General features: G+C 50.8%; 1 protein-coding gene across 2 annotated transcripts in view; it reads right to left on the bottom strand.

Moving 5' to 3' along the window:
* Positions 1–23,397, bottom strand: part of POC1A (POC1 centriolar protein A) — a 73,140-nt gene that overhangs the window by 22,183 nt on the left and 27,560 nt on the right. For both annotated transcript variants that reach the window (XM_068557642.1, XM_068557641.1), the window contains exon 9: positions 21,925–22,023. In XM_068557642.1, the coding sequence (XP_068413743.1) occupies positions 21,925–22,023 (99 nt within the window). The remainder of the gene's footprint in view (positions 1–21,924; positions 22,024–23,397) is intronic.

The following is a 23,397-nucleotide window of genomic DNA, read 5'->3' as shown; positions in this document are numbered from 1 at the left end:
GCTCTCTACCGGCACTGGGAGAAAATTCAAACCCCTTGACGGGGCACCCTGCTCCAGCCTGCCTCCTTCCGCAGCTCCGCTCCCACCTCAGTGCTCCCGTGCCCAGCTCCCAGGGCCCCTCATCTACCCTTCCTTCCCCCTGCTCCGAGCATCCTGTCCTCCACTCACCTTGCAACCCCCCATGCCCAGTCAGAAGCTCCTCTGTGCTCCGCACCTGGGCCTGCCCCATCCCTGCCCTGTTCCTCCAGCCACTGCGTCTCCAGGGCTAGGACACATGAGTGGGATGAAGCCATGCCAGACCACCCACAGGGCCTGCCCCCTGCCCATGTGCCTGCGTCCCTATTCCTGTCTTCTGCCTGCACTCATCGCTCCTCTCCCCTCTAAACCCAGGACATCACTAGGCTCAAAGCCTGTCAACTCCCCATACACCACAGAGCCAGGGTACTCCACCCAGCACTCCTTCACCCCTCAATGCCACAGCCACTGGAGAATACTGGCTATGACTGGGGCTCACCTAGGATGCCTCACACCTGCCACTGGCAGCCGGCTTGCATCTCCTCTGAGTTGGCCCATCTTTTGGATAAATCCAGTGGCCTAGCCCCAGGAAGATGCTCTGCCCTAGCCATGTTCACCTGGGCAGGCCTCAGAGTCCTTGAGAAGAATCAGCCCGGAAGAGGATTCCCAACCATCAAAGAAGGGCAGTTTAGCACGTGGACCCTACTTGCATATTTTCCTTTATTAGGAAAGTGTTCTAATCTCATAGATAACAGACTCTCAAGTGCATGTCAATTTGAACTTGGAAAAATGCAGGCCCTGGTGGTTAAAGAGAAATTGAATGTGAGACACAAGCCTGAGGAGGATTCTTGAAAGCAGGAGCAGTGCCATGTCCACATGCCCACCGTCGGCCTGTCTGCTTGCGGCACTGTGGCCATTTTGTAAGACCTCGGCCCACCGGGGCTAGGCTCTTCCAGTCCTCCAGGTATCGATACACTTCAGCTCTCAAAGCCCATTCCAAAAGGAAATGTTCCAGAAGCCCTGACTGGCCTTCACCTCACCGCAGCGGCCCCCAGACCCAGGCAGTGCTGTCGGGAGACACAGCAGAGTGCAGCGGGGAAGAGCAGTGACTCGGACAGGCTGTGGTCGACATCTGAGCTCTACCACTGACCAGCTAGGTGGCCCTGGGCAAGAGGTTTAATTCCTCTGGGCCTCCACTTCCTCATCTTCTATAAAATGGGGGTGACGACTGGGCCTGCCCTCCCAAGGGCTGGGCTGTGAGAGGCGCTTATCTGCAAATCACCCACAGGCCTTTCTTGAGAAGCCAGTGCCTACTGCTTCCAAAGGACCCCCTTTGAGACACGCACGCTCTTCCTCTGGACAGAGTCCCCCTGGCTCCCTCAGGAAAGACCACCAGAGGGAGGGTGGGAACCTGGCAGCCCTCTGTCCTGACAGCCGGCGTCCTCAAGGAGTGGCCAGATGGGCGCTGCCTGCTGCCTGGGAAGGAGGGGATGGAAATTCTGAGTGTTTCTGCAGAGCGGCCCAGAAATGGACAGTGCCGAGCCGAGTCTCTGGAAGCAGGGGTTGGGGGGTGAGCGCCGCTGACTTTACCAACAGGAACCTTCCTTCTGAGCCCAAGCCCAGCCTGCTCCAAAAGAGTACTGAGGACCGCAGCCACATGCCCGAGGCAAGGAGGTGGCCTCTGGAAGAGAGGGCCGCAGGAACCTGAGGCTCAGACAGGAAGTGACTGTCAGAAGGTACCCAGCCCCCAGCCTTGCTCACAAGTCCAGGGTTCTGCCTGCCCTGGGCTATTCCTCCAGCCACAGCAATCGCTCCTGCTCTTACCTTCACCAGGACACAGCCCTTCTCTGCAACCTTGTCCGCTCTTACCAGAAGACATTACAGCACTTGACACACCGCACGTAAAGATGGCTATCGCTGTGGTTTACTTGCCACCTATGTGCCAGCATTTTATACGTCACTTCATTTAATCCCTACAATGACCCCTCACAGCAGGCATTACTAACCTTAATTTTCAGATGGGGAAGCAGGCTCAGGGAGGTTAAATCACTTGCTCTAATATAGGAAATGACGGCTGGGATCTGAACCCAAAGTACAGGCATTTCCTGACAGGAAGCAGCCTCTGACAGGTGACATGGCCTGCGGATTTGCTTCCACACCCCCAGCTCCTCTCTTCCATCCTTGTGGAGGCTCCTGGCTCCTGGCTCTAACACTTTTTGCGTCATTCCTCCACCCCACCTGCCCTGGAATGCCTGCCTGGCACAGAGCTGAACACAGAGCAGGCCCTCCACACACACTCGATGCCTCAAAGAGCCAAGCCCATCATGGTGACACTCCTGTGAAATGACACCTCCCCAAGGCAAAGGGCCAGCAGTCCCGCCCCGCACACCATCGCAGGCACTCACATGCACTCCAGCACTCTGCAGATATGGCATTTCCCCGGCAGGTAAGCAATAAAGCAGAGATAAGAAGATGATGGGCAAGAGCAGGAAGAGACGCACGCACGTGCGAGGGCTGTGAGTAATGACAGTGGTGGGATAACAGGAGCAGTGTTTAAGGGGAGAAATCCTATCAGTGCTTTGTCTGTTCAACATCCAAGGGTACTAGGGGCCCTGCCTGGTGGTCCTCGTTAGTTCTCTCACAAGTAAGATTACAACAACATTAACCCAAACATACATACCTAAAAAGTCACACCAAGTCGACAACTTTCACTTGTACCAAATATAAACATCTTAACATCAAAAGAAAAAAAAAAAAAAAAAGGTCAAACTCAGAATAGATGAATCTATTTAACTTTGCGGCAATCTCATTTGGGGTCTGTAGGTGTCCCCACCCTGGTGTGGGATCCCAGGCTCTCACAGTAGGTTAATCTACTTGCCTCAGTTTCTGTTGCTGCCATCCTGTCGTACGCCACCATAAGCTCAGCACTGCGCACAGTAGGAATTGTGTAAATATCTGTGGTTTCAGCCACTCAAACACATGGGTAACCAACCCATACATTTTCATTAAAAAACAAAAGAGCAGAGCTTGCAGGTCTTCCTTGTGACAAGAAATCAATCCATCTGGGATAACTTCTTCTTCTTCTTCTTTTTTTTAAATTTTATTATTATTTATTTATTTATTTTTGGCTGTGTTGGGACTTCGTTTCTGTGTGACGGCTTTCTCTAGTTGCGGCAAGCGGGGGCCGCTCTTCATCGCAGTGCGCGGGCCTCTCTTTATCTTGGTCTCTCTTGTTGTGGAGCACAGGCTCCAGACGCGCAGGCTCAGTAGTTGTGGCTCACGGGCCTAGTTGCTCCGCGGCATGTGGGATCTTCCCAGACCAGGGCTCGAACCCGTGTCCCCTGCATTGGCAGGCAGACTCTCAACCACTGCGCCACCAGGGAAGCCCAGGGATAACTTCTTGACTGGTCTCTGGATTGCCTATGGTCTCACCTTTTCATCATCAAGATGCAGGTATGGATAAGAAGCTTCTGCCTAAGGTAGAGAAAGTTGGGGGAAGTGTTAATCCTATCCTAACAAGAAAAAGAGCAACAATCTAAAAGGATCTTAACTTTTCTTAAATCAGAGAGCTGAGATCACAGAGCAAACAACTAGCCTGAAATCTAAGGAAAGGCAGACTCTTCCAAGGAAAACAGGAAGTGAGCATCGGCTCACCTCTGGCAAAGCCTGGGAAGAAGGGACACTGAGTGCCATATAAGTGGGTGAGAAGAACTGAGTTATGCATGTTAACAAGTTGCAGAGGCTGAGAGTGGCCAGGGTGAGAGTGAAGAACCCCTGGGAGCCACAGATACAAGGGGAGTTTGCACCTACTCACAGGGTCTTCTCCACAGACCTCCACTGGGCATTCATGAGAAAGACAGGGTGGGGGGAGAAAACCATCCTTGAGGGTGCAGGCCTGGAGGAGAGGAGTAGACGTGGAAAAGGCACGAAGCCCTGCCAAGATCCTTCTTGCCTACGGAACAAAATCCTTAAGCTACTGGGGGAAGAGCAAAAAGAGATAAAAGCCTCTCTTGCCTTGTGGGAGAGGCAGGAAACCATCCTGAGTGGAGATCATTGAGGTATTCAAAGGCTGAGGGAGGGGCAGGACTACTGAGAATGCCCTACTTCTGAGACCCAGGGACACAGGGCCTAAGACTGAAACTGGCCCAGGACAGCAGAGAATTCCTCCAACAAAGCTAGCAAGCACCAGGTAACAAGCAACAGCAGCCTACTGCTGGGGGAGGGACAAGACCGTGGACACAGACATCCTCTGAGGGGCAGGACCCCAGGGTAGGCTGAAAGCTGGAGGTGGAGCAGGAACACTGCGAAAAATCCTCCAACACCCAGACCTCACCCTAAGTTCAAGGTATCAACTCCTGATAAGACTATTTATCCCAGTCTCTGCTATCCTGAACATGATGTCTGGCATTCAATAAAAACTTATGAGACACTCAAAAAGGCAAGGAAAAAAAACCCCACTGTCAAGAGACAAAGCAATCAGCAGAATTAGATTCAGATGACTTAGATGTGGGCACTATCAGACGGAGAAAAAATAATTATGATTAATATGTTAAAGATTTTACTGGAAAATGTGGCCAACATGCATGAACAGGTGGGGAATTTCAGCAGAGAGGTAGAAATTGTAAGAAAGAGTCAATGGAAATGCTAGAAATAAGAAACCCAATACCAGATATGAAGAATGACTTTGTTGGGCTACTACTGTGTTGGCCAAAATGTTCGTTTGGGAAGAGGTTTTGGAAAAACCCGAACGAGCTTTTTGGCCAGTCCAGCAGTAGGCTCAGCTCAATTGAGGAAAAGAAACCAATGACCCTGAAGACAGATCAATTCCTCAAACTGAAACATAATAGGGAAAAAAAAAACCCAGAACGGACTACCTGTAAACTGTGGGACAATATCAAATTATCTAATACATGTGTGACTGGAATCCCAGAAGGAGAAGAAAGAGAAAAGAGACATTTCTTATAGTACAAGTTTACTGGTAATGAATTCTCTCAGCTTTGGTTTGTCTGGAAAAAAAAAGGGGGGGGGGCGTGTTTATTTCTCCATTTTTAAAAGATTTTTTTCCTGTGTATAGAATTCTGGGTTGACAGTTTTTTCTTTGGATACTTTTAAAATGTTACTTCCATGTCTTCCAGCTTGTGCAGTTCTATGAGAATAGTTCTGTAATTCCTACCTTTGATCCTCTGTATATGACATCTCCTTTCTCTATCTACCTTTAAGAATTTCTCTTAATCTTTGGTTTCAGAAGCTTGAATATAATTTGTGTAGGGTTCTGTTTTGTTTTTGTTTTTTCTTCAGCCTGCTTGTCATTTCTCTGAGCTTCTTGTATCTGTGGTTTGATGCCTTTCATCATTTTCCAAAAATTCTTGGCCATTATCTTTTCAATAGCACCAAAAAACATGAAATGTGTTATCAGTTTCCTATGGCTGTTCTAAAAAAAATTGTCACACTTGGTGGCTTAAAATAACAGAAATTTATTCTCTCAGAGTTCTGGAGGCTGGAAGTCTGAAATTAAGATATCAAAAGGGCCCCACTCCCTCAGGAGGCACTAAGAATCCTTTCTTGCCTCTTCCAGCTTCTGGTGGCTCCAGAATTCCTTGGCTTATGGCTGCATAACTCCACTCTCTGCTTCCATCTTCACATGGCCTTCTCTTCCCTGTGTGTCTCTTATAAGGACGCCTGTCACTGGATTTAGGGCCAACCTAATAATACAAGATGATCTAATCTCAAGATCCTTAACTTAAGCACATCGGCAAAGACCCTTTCACCAAGTAAGGTCACATTCACAGGTTCTGGGGGTTAGGATATAGACATATTTCTTGGCGGGGGGGTGGGGCACCATTCAACCCACTACAAAATACTTAGATATAAATCAAACAACATATGTACAAAATCTATATGCTGTAAACTAAAATACACTGATGAGAAAAGACCAATATCAATGAAGAGATATACCATGCTCATGTACTGAAGGCTCAAAGTTGTGAAGATGCCAATTCTCCCCAAAATCATCTATAGCAATCAAAAAGCTTATTCCAAAATTTATATGGAAAGGCAAAGGAACTAGAAAAGACAAAACGTTTTTGAAAAAAAGAACAAAACTAGAGGACTCACATTACCTGATTTTATGACTTAGTCTAAAGCTAAAGCAATCAAGACGGTGTGGCATTGGTGAAAGGACAGACACATAGATCAGTGAACAAATAGAGTCCAGAAATATACACACAGATATATGGTCAATTAATTTTTTTAAATGGTTCACCACTTACCAGAGAGAAGATAAGATAGTATTTTCAACAATTGCTGGAACAACTGGAATCCTTATGCAAAAAAATGAGTTTCAGTACATATCTCATACCATATACAAAAAGTAACTCAAAAATGATTCATAGACCTAAATGTAAAACCTAAAACTATAATACTGGTATGAATTTTTCTTCTAAAACATAGGAGAAAATCTTTGTGACCTTGGGTTAGGTAGATTTCTTAGATATGACAGCCAAAGTATGATCCGTGACAGAAGAAGCCAATAAAATGAACTTCATCAAAATTCAAAACTTCTGCTCTTTGAAAGGCACTGTTAAGAAAATGAAAACACAAACCACAGACTGGGAGAAAATATTTGCAAGTTACATATCTGGTAAAGGACTTGTATCCAGAATACCTAAGAACTTTCATAATTCAATAAGACAACTAATTTAAAGAATAGGCAACAAGATTTGAAGACACTTCACCAAAGAACATATAAATATGACAAACAAACATGTAAAAAAATGTTCTACATCCTCAGTCATCAGGAAAATGCAAGTTAAAATCACCACGAGATATCCCTTATACACCTATTACAATGCTTTAGCGTTAAAAAAGACTGACCATCCCAAGTGCTGGCGAGGAGGTGGAGAAACCTGAACTCTCATACACTGCTGGGGAGAATGCAAGATGGAACAACCACTTTGGAAGACAGTTTGACAGTAACATAAAAGGTTAAGCATATACCCATTACACGTCTCAGCCATTCCACTCCTAGATATTTACCCAAAAAGAATGGAAGCATATGTCCATAGAAAGATATGTATGTAAAAGTTAACAGCAGCTTTATTTGTAATAGCCCCCAAATTGAAAATAGCCCAAGTGTTCACAAACAGACAAACAAATTGTATATCCATTCGATGCAGTAGTACTCAGCAATAAAAAGAAATGAACTATTGATAAATGTAACAACATGGGTGAATCTCAAAATAATTAAGCTGAAAGAAATCAGACTAAAAAGAACATATAACTATACGATTTCAATTATATCAAATTCTGAAAAATGCAGAAAAAAGACTCGTAGTTGCCTGGGGCTGGAGGTGGAGGTACTGGATTGACTACAAAGAAGCACAAGGAAATTTGGGGGGGTGATGGAAATATTCTATAACATGATCATGGTGGTGATTACGTGATTGTTTGTCGAAACTCAGAGAATGGTTCACTTTTTTAAATGGTGAATGTTACTATTTGTGTACTAATAAGTCTGACTTGAAAAAGAAAAAAGATGCAGTTACAACCGAAATGCCCCTAGGATCCCAACAGGCCCATCACATGACACTGCACTTGACACTACCCATCACTGCCACTCTGCACTCAAGGTGAAAATCACTGCCTTGCCACAGGACATTACCAGTGGGCAAAACCCAAGGCTAAAGACCGCAGGTCAGGCCCGTGAGGTCCACCATTGGTCTGGGGATGATGGTTTCCAAATGCAGAAGGTCAGAGTCACATTTCAGTGACTCCCCAGTCGTTAGCAGATGTCCCAAGCAAGGTTTTCCAAGCAGCAGCTGCCCAGTCTATGGAACTTCAGGTCTCAGCTGCTTAGGGGTCCATACACAGCTTGACAGTCATGAGCAAGTGAGGTCTACATACACCTGGCCAGAAGCCAGGAGTGGCTGGAGTTCTACCATAAAGATGTCATGAGCTGACTTGACAGAATGCCCCCCTCTAGTTGGGCGGGGTGGTCAATTATTAACACCTGCTTAAGATGGAAATTTCTCCTTCTCTTTTAGTCTCTAACACCAGACCTTGCCCCCTGCCCAGACTGCTCCAGAAACTAAAACTCTGTAACAGACAAAAACATCTAGGAACTAACTGGTCCAAGGCTTGGGTCTGGCCAGAGAGGGGAGCCAGAGGTGACCCAGGCCCAAGATCTGGACTGTCTCACCAGTTACCCTCCTAGTATAGACCCTGAGTGCAAAACAAAGAAATGGACAGACACACCACACACCACAGTTGAATCTTTTCAACTTAATCTTTCATCGAACTGCTCATCACATAGCCTGCTAAGCAAGGGTGCAGATTCACAGACACAGACGTTCCTTGGTTTTCACCTCAGGCCTTTGGCTTTGACAATTTGCCTCATGGAAAGTTAACAGGCATCCAGTTCGCCTGCCTCCCTGTCTGCTAAACCTGGCCCTGGCGAGGAGAGCAGGGGACAGAGCAGAGCTCACTTGGCCTCTGCTCAGCTCCAGCTTCTCAAGTGGAAATAGACACAGCTGTTTTCTCAAATCAAAGCTCAAAAGAAACCTGGTACTGTATTCCCCACACATATTTGTGGACTACGTCTACTACAGCCTTGTCTGCCCTATAATTTAGGGTTCCGGCCCGGACTCCAACAAGAGAGGAAACTTCTGGTTCTAAACATAGCCTTGAACCCAAGAGGAATTCTAGTTTCTTAAAATCATCTAATTGTTTGGCAATCTCGCCAATGTTCTTCCAAGCCAGCCCAAGTACGTGTGTGGGGTTTGGTTACCGCTGCTGGCTTTTGTCTAGAGTATGAATGTGCAGGGTGCCTCCATGTGTTCCCCACACCAGGCTCCCAAGGAGAGTGAGCCAAGAGGCTCAGGGGGATGGGGCTGGACAGCTTCCTCTGAACTCAATCAGACTCTCCAAGATGACAGATTCCAATTCAGTGTAAGAGCCACCCTGTGACCCCAGGCTCCCACCAACGGGAAGCAGACAGGGTGTCCTCTGAACTAAGAACTGTGAAGCGGTCAGAGGATGGGTCTAACCTGGAGGATGAGGGATCCACGTGCCTGACCCAGGCCTCCTCACACAGAACCAGTGCTGTCCAGGCACCAAGACCACAGGCAGCTTGGCCCACTTTCTCACCTCACAGTCCTCTCCTGAGAGTCCCTCTGAGGCAGGGGCCACAGCTGCCTCTGTCATCCTATTACACCTGTGTGGGTCACAGGCCTCCCTGGCATGTGGGAGATGTTAAATGCACAAACCACGGAACCCCCGTCTCCTCACTCAGGCCCAAAGCAAGACCGAGGCTCCCACCCCCAGGGCTATGTCAGCCACCCCTGGGCTCAACCCCAGCCATCTCCTGCTGACTCCCCAGCCGTGCTCTCCAATACTTGGTCTCCAAGTATTCCTCCCCACACAGGAGGGCTGATTTATACAGCCAAATGTGTTTCAAAGGTGTGAAAGGACGGCCTTGGTAAGAAGCAGGAAACAGGAAGTCATTCCAATGTCCAGATATGCCCCCAGGAGAAAAAAGTAGGGCAGGGGAAGACTGTCCTACTGAAATGACACGTGAGGGAAGCTGTGGGGAGAAGCGGGGGAGGATGAAACGGGGAGAGGAAGGCTAAGCAGTTGCAAACTGGTGGCAGCCATGAGAAAGCAAGCAGACCATCGTGCAGCGAGAACTTTCCTGTGCCCAGGGGAGGTCCTGGCCCTCCTGGATCTGAGCGTGGAGGAAAACCAACCCAGGCTTTAGGGGTGGAAGCCCTCCAGGTCATCACACCTGGTACAGCCAGAAACACGCTGACAGGCAGCAAGGCAGAGCCCAGGGCTCAGGGACACGGATGAGAAGGAACAGGACAGGGCAGAGTGGTGGGGTCCTCCACGCAGCCCAGGGAAGCCTCAGGAGGAGGCGATGCTGCAGAGCAGCTGCTGCCAGTCTGCCCAGAGTTCCTGGAGAGGGTGCACCTCCGGAGCATTTCGAGAAACGACAACGTCCACAAGCAGAAAACACCGCCCTGCAGTCCCCATGCTGGTGACCAATACCTTTGTAAGAACTCCCTTTGAACACGACCTGTTTCCTGTAGGGCCGGCTCTTGCTCAGTTCAGCACCACACACGTCACTAAGGGCCCACTCCAGGCTGGGTGCTAAGTAGCTCGGGTTGTTACCTCCTACCTTGAGACAGAAACACCTGCCCTCCCCACCACAAACACCTGAACCGAGACACCCTGGGCGGGAGATCAAGGCTTCTGATAAAGCTTAAGTGTTGACTGTAGTTTTTGTTTTGTTTTTTTAAATTAAACTGCTTTGAACTAACTTTAGACTTAGAGAAAAGTTGCAAAAAATAGTAGTACAGAAAATTTCCATATATCCCTCCCCAAGGCTCCCCCAGTGTTAACATCTTACATAACCATTAGTACAATGGTCACGCCAGGAAATTAACATTGGGACAATTCCATTAACCAAACCAAGGAAGGGCTCCATTTGAGCTTCACCAGTTTACCCATTAATGTCCTTGGATCCTGATGTTCCAGAATCCTATCCAGGACCCCACACTGCATTCAGTTTTTTCTTAGTCTCCTGAGATCTGTCCAGTTCCTCAGTTTTCCCTTGTCTTTCATGACCTTGACATTTTTGAAGAGTACTGGTCAGTTTTGTTGTCAAATGTCACTCAGTTTGGATCTGTTTGATGTTTTCTCACAACTGGGGTGAGGTTATGCATTTTTGACAAGAGCACCACAAAAGCTATGTGCATGACACCACAGGGCTCACACGGACAGGTCTTATATACCAGACAGGTCTTATGTATCTTATATATCAGTGATGTTGACCTCGATCAATGGTGATGTTGACCTCCCTGCCAGGTTTCTCCAATGCAAAGTTACATCTTTCCCTGTGTAGTCAATCATGGGGCACTGTGGCTTGGCACTGTGGCTCTTTAAAAGGGAACGTGTGGCTGTCATTACAAACTCTGCGTGTCAGCCCGGCTTGCTGATGGCCGCAGCTGCCCCACAGATGAGAGGCATCTAATGAAGATGAGCGGCAGAGCCGACGTCTCTGGAAGCCGCCGAAGCTCTCGGTGACAAAGAGGAACAGTAGCAGTTTATTTATAGATCCACTTGAAGACAGCTCATTGTAACTACTGGAGTTGAATTTTTAAAACCTCGGGAACAAAGGCTGGCTATTTTAAACTCTCCTTGCACTTAGTTCAATGGAGAGTGTTCGAGGCACCAACCATCCCCGGGCACCACTCCCACCACTCGGCAATTCATATTTTGTGCAGCATCTCAGGACACGAGCAGAGCCTGCCAAGACAGATAACCAGGACTGGCTCTGCCTACCCCGCAGAGGCAGCGGGCCTCCGATGAGCCAAAGCCCTCACCCTGGTGCTGCCCAGGGAGGAGCCGAGGGAGGCTGCCTCCCCCACCCCCCACCCCCCCCCAACCCCGGTGTCTCACAGCCTCCCTTTCCTGGAAGATGAAGTTGCACACAGCTGTTGTGAATCAAGGTTACATCACCCCTCTCCCTCCCTCCCCCTGTAGGCTGTGAAGAGGAACAGCGCACCCCAGCGGACGCCTGCCCCAGGACAGCTGGCAGTAGCTGGCCCACCTGCGCTGACACATCTCCAGGCTGGGACAAGGGCGTCCTGGAGCTCAGAGTACACAACTCTCCCTTGTGGACAGTGGGAGGGTGGAGCCCCAAGGCTCTGCCTGGCCCGGCCCAACTGCAGCTCTAAGCTAAGAGCGCTCAACCTCTCCACGTAGCAGGACCATGGTGAGGAGGGGAGACGTGGGCTTTCAAAGGCTCCCACGTCCTTATTTGAACAAAGAGCACAAAACAGTATTCTTGACACAATGCAGAAAAATGTGAACATGGACTAGGCATCTGATATTACAGAAATATTAATTTTGTTGGATGTGATAAGAGCACTGCAGTTATTTAACCCAGAAAAGTCTTTATTTAGGGTAACATATCTGGATTAAACAAAAATATTCCAACTCTTCTAAAAAAGGGTGGGAGGAGATGAACAAAATGAGATCGGCAAAATGCTAAAGCTAGGTAAAGGATACATGGGGGGGTGGTTCATTATATTATTCTCTCTACCTTTTGTGCTAGCTTGAAAATTTCCACAATACAAAGGGTTTTTTTGTTGGTGGTGGTAAAAAAAAAATAAAAAAATAAAAGCTCCAGGCTACTTGAATGAGCTGTGGAGCTGAGGCCAGGCAAGCGGGACCCCAGGAGGAAGGTGAGGCACAGGATCACCCCCACTCTGGTGTTCTGGCACTTTCAAGCACAGGAGGCAAATTAGGCTGAATCCACAAATGTTCAGACCAGCCTTTGGCACTGCCATAGAGAAAGCCCCGATGGCACCAAGAGCATTCAGTGAACCCTGCAGCAATGTCTGGACCTTCAAAGAAACTAATTTTAAGATAATCTCCATGGAAACCATCTATTCTGATTTTTTCCATGGTAACCAATGAGAACATAAACACAAGCATTATCCAACACCCTTACACCACATGGACAACGCTGCCATCCAATCTGGAAAATACAAGCTGAAAAGGGATTTTTTCCATTGAAATTGAAAGAAGGACTAAAACTTCTAGTCCAGACATGTAGATTCTCCCACCCTCCACTGCCCACACCACCCCTTGCCACCTGCCCCCAAACTGACAAACCAGGTCAGAAAGTGGTTTCCTTCACTTAGCCTGGGACCATCAAACACGGCAAAAGGAAAGCGCCAGAGCCCGCCTCTAGCCTCACACACTCAACCCACGATGCCCACAGATAGCAGAATGTGTCCACTGAACTCTGATTTCCTGAGCATTCTGCTCAGGTGTCCAGACACATGTTGGGCACCCCATGGAGACCAAGGCCCCAGGCCTCCAGGGCAACAAGTTAGGCCTGTGAAAAACTGACTGTGGCCGAGAGGGGCTGCTCCACCAAGCAGAGTGCTCTGGGTAGGTGGAGCAGGAAGATTTCACAAGCCGCTGCCCTTCCTGGGAAGGCTGCATGGAGGAGGTGCCATCTGGAAAGAGACTAAAAGGAGGAGAGCGGCTCTGCTGGGGAACAGGGAGGTGGAGCCAAAGAATCACAGTCAGATTTAAGCAACTGGGTCTATTTCCACTTGTGGCTCATTTCTTCCATTTTCAGGTTTCTAGGTTTGAAAGCAGCATGGAAGGAAGGAAGGGAGGGAGGGAGGGAGGGAGGAAGGCAGGCTAGCTCTCAGATGCCACCCTCTCTACTTCACGTGCATGGCCTCTGCTGGCTCTCTGTGGAGAGGGGACTTGTCAGCGTGGCCTAACCAGGCTGTGGATGTTTATCATCACTGTCACCAAAATGGTAGCATCACTGCAGTGGCCCCAGGGCTGAAACAAAGGCACTCTGAGGCATGCGGTGTGCCCTGTCCAGGGCTGTGTGTGCCTTGGAGTAAAGCACCACAATGTCAGGACCCCACTGTCCTGTGATTTGGGCTCGATTCCCCATGTGCAACTGTGGAATCTCCACTGACCTTGAACCCACGCTTTGGCTGCCAGGGGGAAAGGAAACCCAAAACAGCTCTGAGTCCCTTGAAAGAGATGAGAGCTCTCACAGGTGTGTGTGAGCGCCCAGGTTCACACACCAGGTGTGTCCCGATGCATGCAGAGCTGGACACAAGGGTGTCCAGGCTTTGTCTGGATTCCACACTGTGACTACCTTAATACATCTTGCCCTGGATTTCGAAGACTACGTCCCCTGTTGGTTTAAGTCATTAATAGGCCTTCCTTCCTAAGAATTGTGCCATTCTCCTCTGGATAGGGACCTTGTGAAAGGGATGGGAATTTTCCAGTGGCGGGAAACTACCATCAGCCTCTCAAAAGGGCAGCTCAGAGAAGGGAGTTCAGTTACTGCCCCATCCCACAGCCCCATCCTCTTGGTGCCACTGCCGTCATCGCTGTTTCAGGGCTTGTTCCTGCTCTTGCTACCTGGAGGCACTTCCCCAAAAGGCTCTACAAAGAAGACCTCTACCTGGGGGTTAAAATGTTGGGCCACAAGCACCCAGGCCGTCCCAAGCTCAGGTGTCAGAGACTCACCCGCCAGCTTCCCTAAAGGCCCAGCAGACTCTGGAGGATGGGAGGTGACCTAGGCACCCCCATCTGCAGGGTAAGAGGTGGACACTGAGGACAATGCAGGAGGCAGGTGGCCTGGAGAACATGGATTCAAGCACTGATGACGGAACTGATGCAGCAGCACTAATGGCCAGGACAGGAGCTGAGAGAGGATGACAGGCCCGGCAGAGGCCCACGGAGGGCTGCCCTGGGTCCCATCCTCTAACTGATGTCCTTGGCTGGTAACAAAACCACACATCTGCCTGCCCAGTTGTAAACAGAGCTCAGTGGGTTTAAAGAGTGCCTTTAGGTCTAAAGAGCCTAAAGGGCAACACCGGGATTTATTTTAACACCACACCGAGATCAGAACCAACCACACCACTTTTCCTCTTCTGGAAAGAGGAAGACTACAGTGCTCCAAACTGGGCTGAAGGGACACCAATTCTCCAGGTGCCTCTCCCAAGCTGTAGCCCCCATGAGCCATAGAAACTTCCCAAGATGGACAGAGACTCACTCTCTCTTTCCAGCCACCTCCCTGCTCGCGGTGCCAGGGTGTCAATCGGCTAGACTGTTTTCCAACCAACCAGCAGCATCAGCACCACCTAGAAATTTGTTAGGAATGTAAATTCCCTACTGAATCAGACACTCTGGGGATGGGGCAAGCTGAATTTTAACAAGCCCTTAGGGTGACTCTGATGCACACTGAAGTTTGAGAACCACCGCAAGAGGCTTGCTGCAATAAATGTCAAATGTTAAAAGGCCTGTCTCCTCACTCCACTGCCAGGAAGCCCAGCAGCTCTGCCTGATGCGTTTCTGCAAACATTGTTCTCGTGCTTGGCAAAGGCAACCCCTCCCTTCTTGTAAACACAGTAATTATTTAACATGTGCCTGGTAGCAGCCCTGACCCACCTCCCAGTAAGTCAGTTGTAGCCTCTGGAAGGAAAGGAGAGGGCATCCCGCCTGCCTCCCAGTACTGGATACAACAGGTCAGCGGGGAGGGCTCAGCCCCTCACTCTGATCCCTGGGCCCAGGAAGCCCCTCTGCTAGGGGCGTCGAATATCTGGTGCTCCTCGACCATGCACAGCCACGTTACCCATCAGCTACTGTCCAAGGGTGCTCTGTTTCAAGCAGGAAACTTTCTTTAAATATCGCAGTTTGGTGACAAATATTGAATCTTCTATATTTCTAGTCTCCTCTGTCTTCCCATGGAAACTAAGAAACCTATAGCACTTTACACGACTTCCATTCAGGTAAAGGTGGGGAAAATGCAATCTGAGTGTGGAGTGAGGCATCTGTCTGAGCACCTCTATCGCCCAGGGTCAGCAAAGGCTGCGGCGGCTGCCCTGCCCTGCCCTCACCCCTGCAGGATGGTCTTTTGCAGAGTGAGCCGGTAAAATGGAAAATGCCCAGAGAAGTAATGTACTCTGGGGGGAGAAATCAGGATACAGAGAATCCAGATGACCTGTCTGAGGTTACAGGAGAGATGTGCCACATCCAGCCAGGCCCCAGCCTCGGCTTGGAACAGGATACAGGGGCAATACTGCCAGCCAAGCTCTTAAAGTGGCTCCCAGAGCCAGAAGTTTCCAGCATCATCCACCTCCCTAGTAGGGCTGCCCAAGAATCCTCTCCAGGGCAGCCATCCTTGTAAGACTGCTGTCCTCACCGCAGGAAGCACCTGGCCAGCGAGGTCTCTTATTGTTCCCCTGTACTGTGCCCAGCCCCAGGCCATTCCAGGTGACCTGGAGACACCTCACAGAACAGGAACCTCGGGGTCTTAGTGGGGGGAATAACGGGGACCAGCAACGGGGAGTCAAATTTCACCAAGGGTGAGGGGCATGCAGACACCAGAGGCCCCAAGGCGGTGCTGCCAGGACTCAACACAAGCACACACACACAAAAGTGACCAAGAGCTGTTTCTGAGTCACCAGAGTCTGTCCTGTGCTGGGCTTGCATATCTGTCCCAGGGGCTGAGGAGGCTAGGATGCCCACTGAGAAATGGGGAGAATACTTCTTGATCGTTTCCAGTCTAGGGTCTCTTAGCTTTGCTAACAAAAGGGCTGAGACCCAAGGGCACAGGCTTGATTGGTACCTGGGCCACTCACCAGCAGGTGACCTTTGGGCTCAGGTTTCTCCTCTGTGCAGCACAGTGGGCAGGAATTATCCCATGGGAGTCATCCACTAAGTCCCAGGAAACATGAAAACAAAGTCCCCACTGTTCCTAAGTCAGCCCCCAAGGCCCAGGCGCTGCCAGGCCCAACAATGGCCAAACCAGGCAAGAAGGTACTGGGAGGGGCCAGGGAGCGTCTGCTTTCCTGTGTTTCTCACCAGGCTCTCGTTCACATGGATGAAGGAAGCTGTGGGAGGCCAGCTATTCAGCCAGAGGGTGCAGCAGAGGGAGAGCCCCCAGCACATTAAGAGGCACATCTCGACCCCCACAGATGCCCCGAGCCTAAGGCAAGGTCAGCCGATGTGTTAGGAGTCTGGGTCCCATGAAACCAACACTTTTCCAAGATGCCTGTGTGCCTGGCATCCTCTGACTGAGGATCTGCTGCCAAGAGCCCCTTGCAACAGCTTGGAGAACTCAGAGCCAGAACTGGCCTCAAGTGGAGAAATGAGAGGCTCCCCTCTAAGACACTTGGGGTTCACAATGCCCCATCTACCAACCCACACTTCTCCTCACTACGAAAAGCAAATGCCAGCCAGAAATGTGTGTTCTCAGTAAAAGACCCAAGTCATCCAAGTTCCCAAGTGAGAAAGCAAATCTATGAGGCAGGTGGAAACGGGTCCCTTCCCCAACCTTGACCCAATGACTCCTCAGTCCAGGTGCCTGCATGAGAACCCAGATCTTGAGCAAACGCCACCTGGGATTCCCAGATCCTCAGCGTGGGGCAAGATCCAGTGCCAAGACTCTCTGGGCCAGGGATCAGGGCCCAAGAATCCCTAAGTCAAGCCCACTCTGTATAGCACCCCAAAATGGAAATGTGGGAGCTGAAGGGGGGCACAGGGGGTGTCTGGGGCTCCCCTTTCAGAACCAGAGAAACTAGGAAGAAGAAACAGGCCATCCTTAGGGAAGGCTGAGGCCTTGGACCAGATATCCTCGGCTAACCTGGCCTCCTCTTCCTGGGGACAGTCCTAGCACTGAGGCTCAGGGGGTCCTGGGCACCATGCCCTGAGGAGTCAGGGGGTGAGGGGGGAAAAGAGGCCTGTTTCCACCCACCTCATGGATTTGCTTTTGTGTCTGCGAGCAGAGAGGACTTGGGCTACTCATCAGGAAGCACAACTGATGCCCGCAAGAGTCCAGAAGCCACAGTGGACCTCACAGGGACAGTCTGCTGAGCGGAGTCAACCTCAAATGTGACCCGGTCAGAAGGGCCCCCACCCCCGCCTGCTGTCCCTCACCGCAGCAGGTTTGGAGCACATTAAGTCCCCTGCCCGGGCAGGGGACTCGCCTAGCTCTGTTGGACAGAGGAAGGAAAAGGAACATTTTTAAAATAGCTAAAGCTTGGTGAGCACTTGCCACATGCCGGGCACGGTTCCAAGTGCCTGCTTGGCATGTACCACCTCGTGAAATCTCCCGAAGGAGGACCTGGCATCTCCCCATCTGAGGTGAGTGGAGAAAAGCCCTCGGCCCTAGACCTCAAGGTTCTCTGAACTGGAGGGCAGCCAGCCCAGAGAACTCAGGAAGTGGTTTTTTAGTTTTACTGAATTACCTAGAATTCGGCCTTCTTCCACTCCTGCCCCACCCAGCACAACCTTCCTTCTCAATTGCATAACAGGCTCTCAGATGTTTGAAGAGAGGGCAAGAATAAGATTATATCAGAATAGATGCATCTTTGCTATTAAAGATGGTTTTACGATGCTTCTGTGGTTGAGGCAGAAGTCAGCTATAGCGGCTGGGACTTGCGGGGCACACGCCAAATCCAAGGTCAGCCAAGACACAGTGGTCCATAGCCTCAGGGACAGACCAAAAAGCAGAGACAGCAGGAGGGAGTGAAAACGGTGAGGATGAGCGCAGAGAGGGCGAGAGGACGAGGGCTGTAGCAGGAACAGAGCTAAACAGGAGCCCCTTGAAAACGCCAGCACAAGCCCCTGACACAGACAGCTCGTGGGGCCCCACACAAGCCCCTCTGGGAGGCGGCTCATCTGCTTGAAACCTTGCAACCTTCCTCCAGCCATGCAGCGTGTCGTGCGGCAGACCATGGAGTTTCCTGCCCACCCTCAGCCCAGTGCATGGGCTGGAGTCCTTCCTCTGCAGGCTTCCAAGCAGAGAAAGCTCCCCAGCCACAGCCCTGAAATCCCTCCTCATGGCAACTCAGCCAAGAATAGAGGGAAAATGGAACCCATTATTCTCATTCTGAAGGGCTGGGAAATGGCTTTTGCTTTTCAACATGAAATGTGTCTAAAAATAAGCTGTGAATTTCAACCAGAGGTTGAAAATAGCTCCGGCAGTGAACAGAGCTCTGTTCAGAGTGGGCTCAAGGATGGCCTTCATTCCAAGAGCGGGAGTTGAATGCCACAGTCAGGGCAGGGGTCCAGGACAGGGGCTGTCACAGGCTCACAGGGCTGCCCTTGCCATGGTCTGCCCCTCTGGCTTTAAACTGCCAAACTCTAATAGGCATGTGGTCCAGAATTCAAGATCCAGCACCTGGTCCAATGCGCTTCCTAAAATCCCCAAACGCACAGGAGTGACTCGTGCGGCGTTAGAATCTGAGACCCAGTGTGTAGACAGCGCTGAAGGGGGAGGGGCCTTCAGGTCTGAGAGCTCCTTGGGCACGGTGGTGGTGCTTGTGGGCTCTCTGAGAAGCCAAGCCACCAAATCGCTCACCAGGTACTACCGCAGAGCCCGGGAAGCCCGCAGGCAGGAAGGGTAAGAACACACTCCAAGTGTAGTGAAGAAAACCAAGTTGCTCAAGGTCTTTTTTTGTTGTTTACCATCACCCATGGAAGATTCCACAGTTCGATAAGCCAAACGACATTTCTACAAAGTGGGCTTGTGTTAGAAAGTCAGGCTGAGAGACCTGGGCCACAGCTGCTGGTGGGGAGCCCAGATCTGGCCCATCAAGCAGGAGCACAGGCTCCAGAGTCCTCAGTGCCCCCCCTAAGCTCCTCCCACCCTGACAGCCATGCCCGCATTCCCACCCTCCTCCTGCTGCTGCAGCAGCCCCCTTTCTGGGCTCACTCCGAGGCAGGAGTTACTGCAGTGATTCTCAACTGGGAGCAGTGCTGCGCCCCAGGAGACATTTGGCAATGTCTGAAGACATTTGTGACTGTCACAACTGGGGGCGGGGGATGCTACCGGCAGCTAGTGGGATGCTCCTCAACATCCTACAATGAACAGGATTTCTTTGGGCCAAGATTCATCTGGCCCAAAGAATCGACGTGCCGAGGCTGAGAACCCCCAGGTTGCTGGAAGGATGGTAATGTGGACAGAGCTAGACGGGTGGGGGCTCCCTGAGGAGCTGAGACACCCCGGCCGGCCACAGAATCGGTCATCAGTACTATCTCGGCGCCAGGGAAGCCCTGGGGCAGGACGGGCAAGACCATACTGTCAGCTTGTGTCCCCAACTCAGGGGAGGACCTAGTCACTGAGCCGTGCTATACTGACTAGCTTGCCTCAGTTTGGGAAGACGAAAAAATTCTGTGTATGATGGTGATGATTGTTGCCCAACAGTGTGAATGTACTTAATGCCACTCAACTGTATGCTTAAAAATAGGCAAAATGGTGAATTTTATGTTACGTATGTAAAACAAAACAAAACAAAACAGCCTCCCCAGCTCTCCTCTTGACCTGGGAGTCCTGAGATCAGAGCAGCCCCTGAAAGGGTACACCGGTGGTATGCGTGTGTGGACATAGTGCGTCTGGAGGAGGACCTATAGGTCAGTTCAGAGTCTCAAAGGGGCCTGAGACAAATGAGGAAAAAGCCCCAAATGAAGAATGATTTTAGGATTAACAAGTCAAGTCACTTCATAGGTTAGCAGAGGTCACCTACATCACACATGGGGTCCTCAGAGCCTGTCTGTGACTGTATTTGGGCCCCATCGTGGAAATGGAGGCTTGCAAAGAGTGGGTGCTTTACCTGGGACCACACAGCCAGAGACCACACCCCTTCCCCAATTTGAGCCCCACGTGGTGATGCCCACTGGGCAGAGGGCCTGAGGGGAATACGGGAGCAAATGGTTTTCCTGAGCCCGGCTGATGGTTCGAGCACCCAGGCCCTACCCTGCCCTGTCCTGCTGGCTTTCCCCACCCCACATCCTTCGTCCTAGATGATCAGGTCCCACAGCTATGGGAAGCAAGGGTGCCCCACACCCCATCTCTGAGCTAGGGCTGAAGGGACAAGAGGCAGCTTGTCCAAGTTACTTTCTCAATAGCTACAAGAAAAGGAGCATGGGATTCTCCCCTTGCTGGTGATTACTAACCATTTCCAAGAGACAGGTGGCAGGGCCCTCCCCCAGGGTGGGAAAGAGCTTCCAGGCAGCCCTCTGCCACCTGCAGTTTCTAGCTTACTCAGCCCTGCTCAGAGGGACCAGCATGGTGGGTCCCCAGGTCCAGGCACCAGGGCAGGCAACTAAGCCCCAGGTGTCTCCTCTGTGAATGAGAGCAGTTAACTTTACCCACCCATCCCGATGAGGTAAGGAATATACAGGGCAGTACACGTAAAGGCCTCGGCAGGGCCTGGCTCGCCGTAAATACCCAAGAGACGGGAAGCTGTCGGGGAGTGGGCATGGACCCCAGAGGATCCCAACTCCACAGTTTGGAAGATGCCTTTCTAGGTGGAAGATGAAATGGCAGCAAGCACACCACCGTGCAACCCAGCCACCCCCTCCCCGCCCCCCAACAAACCCAAAAGCTGAGAACAAAACCTCTGGGCCAAGGGCAACCCTTGGAAGAAAAGCTTTAAATCCCAACCTGGCCTGTTCCTAGAGGGAGCCCCAACACACAGGATGGGGCGTGGGCGGGGCGGGGCAGGGCCCTCTGCTGGAGCCAAAGAAAGCCCCGGGATGGACTCAGAGGCTTCCTGGTTCTATTCTGGGCCAACCTTGACTTGCTGGGGACCTTGGGCAAGCCGCTTCCTGTTGTTCAGGCCAGTTTCCGCGTGTGGGAGAGGCCACACTGCCTCTAAGATCCAGGAGGGAGAGATTTAAGCAGCCTGCGGCCACTGGAGCTTACAACCCTCACAGTTCCACCTCCTTGGCTTCACCGTTTATTTTAGCCAAAGCTGAATGTGACCTTATTCAGTGAGACGGTATCAGTTATCTTCTTTTCCCCAAATATTTGTCCAAAAATATTAACTATTTTAATTCAGGAACACTGAACGCCCTTTTACCAACAAAGATACTAAAAATGGTTTGTGGCTGAGGAACTTCCTTTCCATGGTTAAAAAAAAAAAAAAAAAAAAGGAAGTAAGAACAACAGGGCTGGGGCCCTTCCCATTTGTCCCAGCTGTGGCTTCAGGCCCCGCACCCTCTAGGAACCCGACATCGAGCCCAAGGCTCAGCAAAGGATGGGTCCTTCCTTTCCTCAGGCCTCAAACAACCAACAGCCTACAGCATGGAAACAGTCCCCCACCAGATGGTACGGGGCCTAGGCACCCAGCAGTGTGCGCTAACGGCCTCTTCATGTCTTATGTGTTCATTCTAGATTTGAAACAAAGCACCACAAGCACTTAAGTTTTTGGTAAATGATGAGATCTTACCAGGGTCTCTTCCCTGTGACCAGCCTAAGCCTGCAGCACCCCTACCATCCCCGAGCCCAGTGTTATTCACCATGACCCAGCCCACCAGTCACAGGGCTCAGGATATGCCTGTCAAGCCACTTACCAGAGTTCTGGAGGAGCTGGCCAGCGAGGCTGCGGGCCTCTGCACTCTTAGGACTTCTCCATAATTGACAACATCAAAGTTACTCTTCCAAACCATCACCTGCCGAGACCAATAAGCACACAGAATCAGGGGGAGAAAAACCCCTTACCAGTCCTTCTCCACGGAGAAAATGGGCCCAGAGGCCACCCCCAAAGTTCTGGGCCAGTGGTGGGATTGTGGTCCCCACCTGGCACCGCACTCCCTCTGGGACCTGCACCATCTCTGAACAGGCCCCAAGAGGATCGGGTGCTCCACCAGGACGGAGAGTCACTATCACCACTGGGCCTCTGCACTGGCTGCTCCCTGGGCCTGGGATGTCCCAGGCCCAAGCTCTGTGTAGCTGGCACCTCAGGCTGAAGTGTCTGCTCTAATACCACCTTCTCAGAGAGGCCTTCCCTGGCCCTCCTGCTAGTTTTTATCATAGCCCTCTATTTGTTTCCTTCAAGGCATCAGAGTCGGAAGTTAGTTAATCTTTGTCCCTTTTCCTTGTCTACCATCTGTTTCCCCACTAAAATACAAGTTCCTTAGGGTGGCGGCCTGGCCGGCTTCACTGTGAGAAGTGGTTCAGATACAGACTCCAGGCCAGACAACTAGGGTTAAGATCCTGGCTCCACCCCTTACTGTGTGGCTCTAGGCAAGGGACTCACCCTCTCTGTGCCTCAGTTTCCTCATCTGTGAAAAGGGGATGGTCATAGTTCCCACCTCACAGGGCTGCAATGAAGCTCACAGGAGACAGTCTGGCACAGACACTGGCCCCCAGGGAGAAGTCGGTAACACGTCCATTATTCTACATCTCACTGGGAGGATCTTCATGCCCTGAGGCTCCTCCAACAAAAGCTGGGCAAGAGCGCTCCCTGCTGGAGGGTGCGGGCCACCCGTGGCTGCACTCCTCTAGGGCCACTTCCAGGATGGCAGGAATTGTGAATCATGGCCAGGAGTCAACTGAGGCCACAGAAAAACCAACGAATCCACATAGGATGGAAATTCAACGTGCCCTGGATGCATGCCCCATCGGGATGCAGCCACGAGCCTGGTTCTTTGGGAGGCTGCTCGCCACTCCCAGAGCAGCACCACTGTTCATTGCTCCCCAGCTGATGAGCATCTAGGGTCTCTCATTTGTCCCCTTTACAGAAAGAACATCGGCACACACCCCCTTGTTTATAGGGTCCTGTGTACTGCACAAGTCTAACTGCTGAATGGTCTTGAGCCGGGGAATGGCTATCAGGAATGTGAAGAGAATGTCAAATGTCATTCCCAAAAGGCTCTCAGAGCAGACAATCAGAAGGCAGCCAGGGAGCTGACAGCAGCGGCTGCCCCAGGAGGGGCCAGGGTCGGGGAAGCCCTACTTCCTACCAGGTTGCCTCTTGTGCTATGTGAATTTCTTTTGCCAGGACTTTATTTATGGTGTGAATTTACTGTACTAGTTTCCCTAGT

Source organism: Eschrichtius robustus, chromosome 12 (genome assembly GCF_028021215.1).
Source record: "Eschrichtius robustus isolate mEscRob2 chromosome 12, mEscRob2.pri, whole genome shotgun sequence".
In the NCBI taxonomy this organism is placed as follows: domain Eukaryota; kingdom Metazoa; phylum Chordata; class Mammalia; order Artiodactyla; family Eschrichtiidae; genus Eschrichtius; species Eschrichtius robustus.
This window is presented reverse-complemented; position numbering and strand designations above follow the sequence as displayed.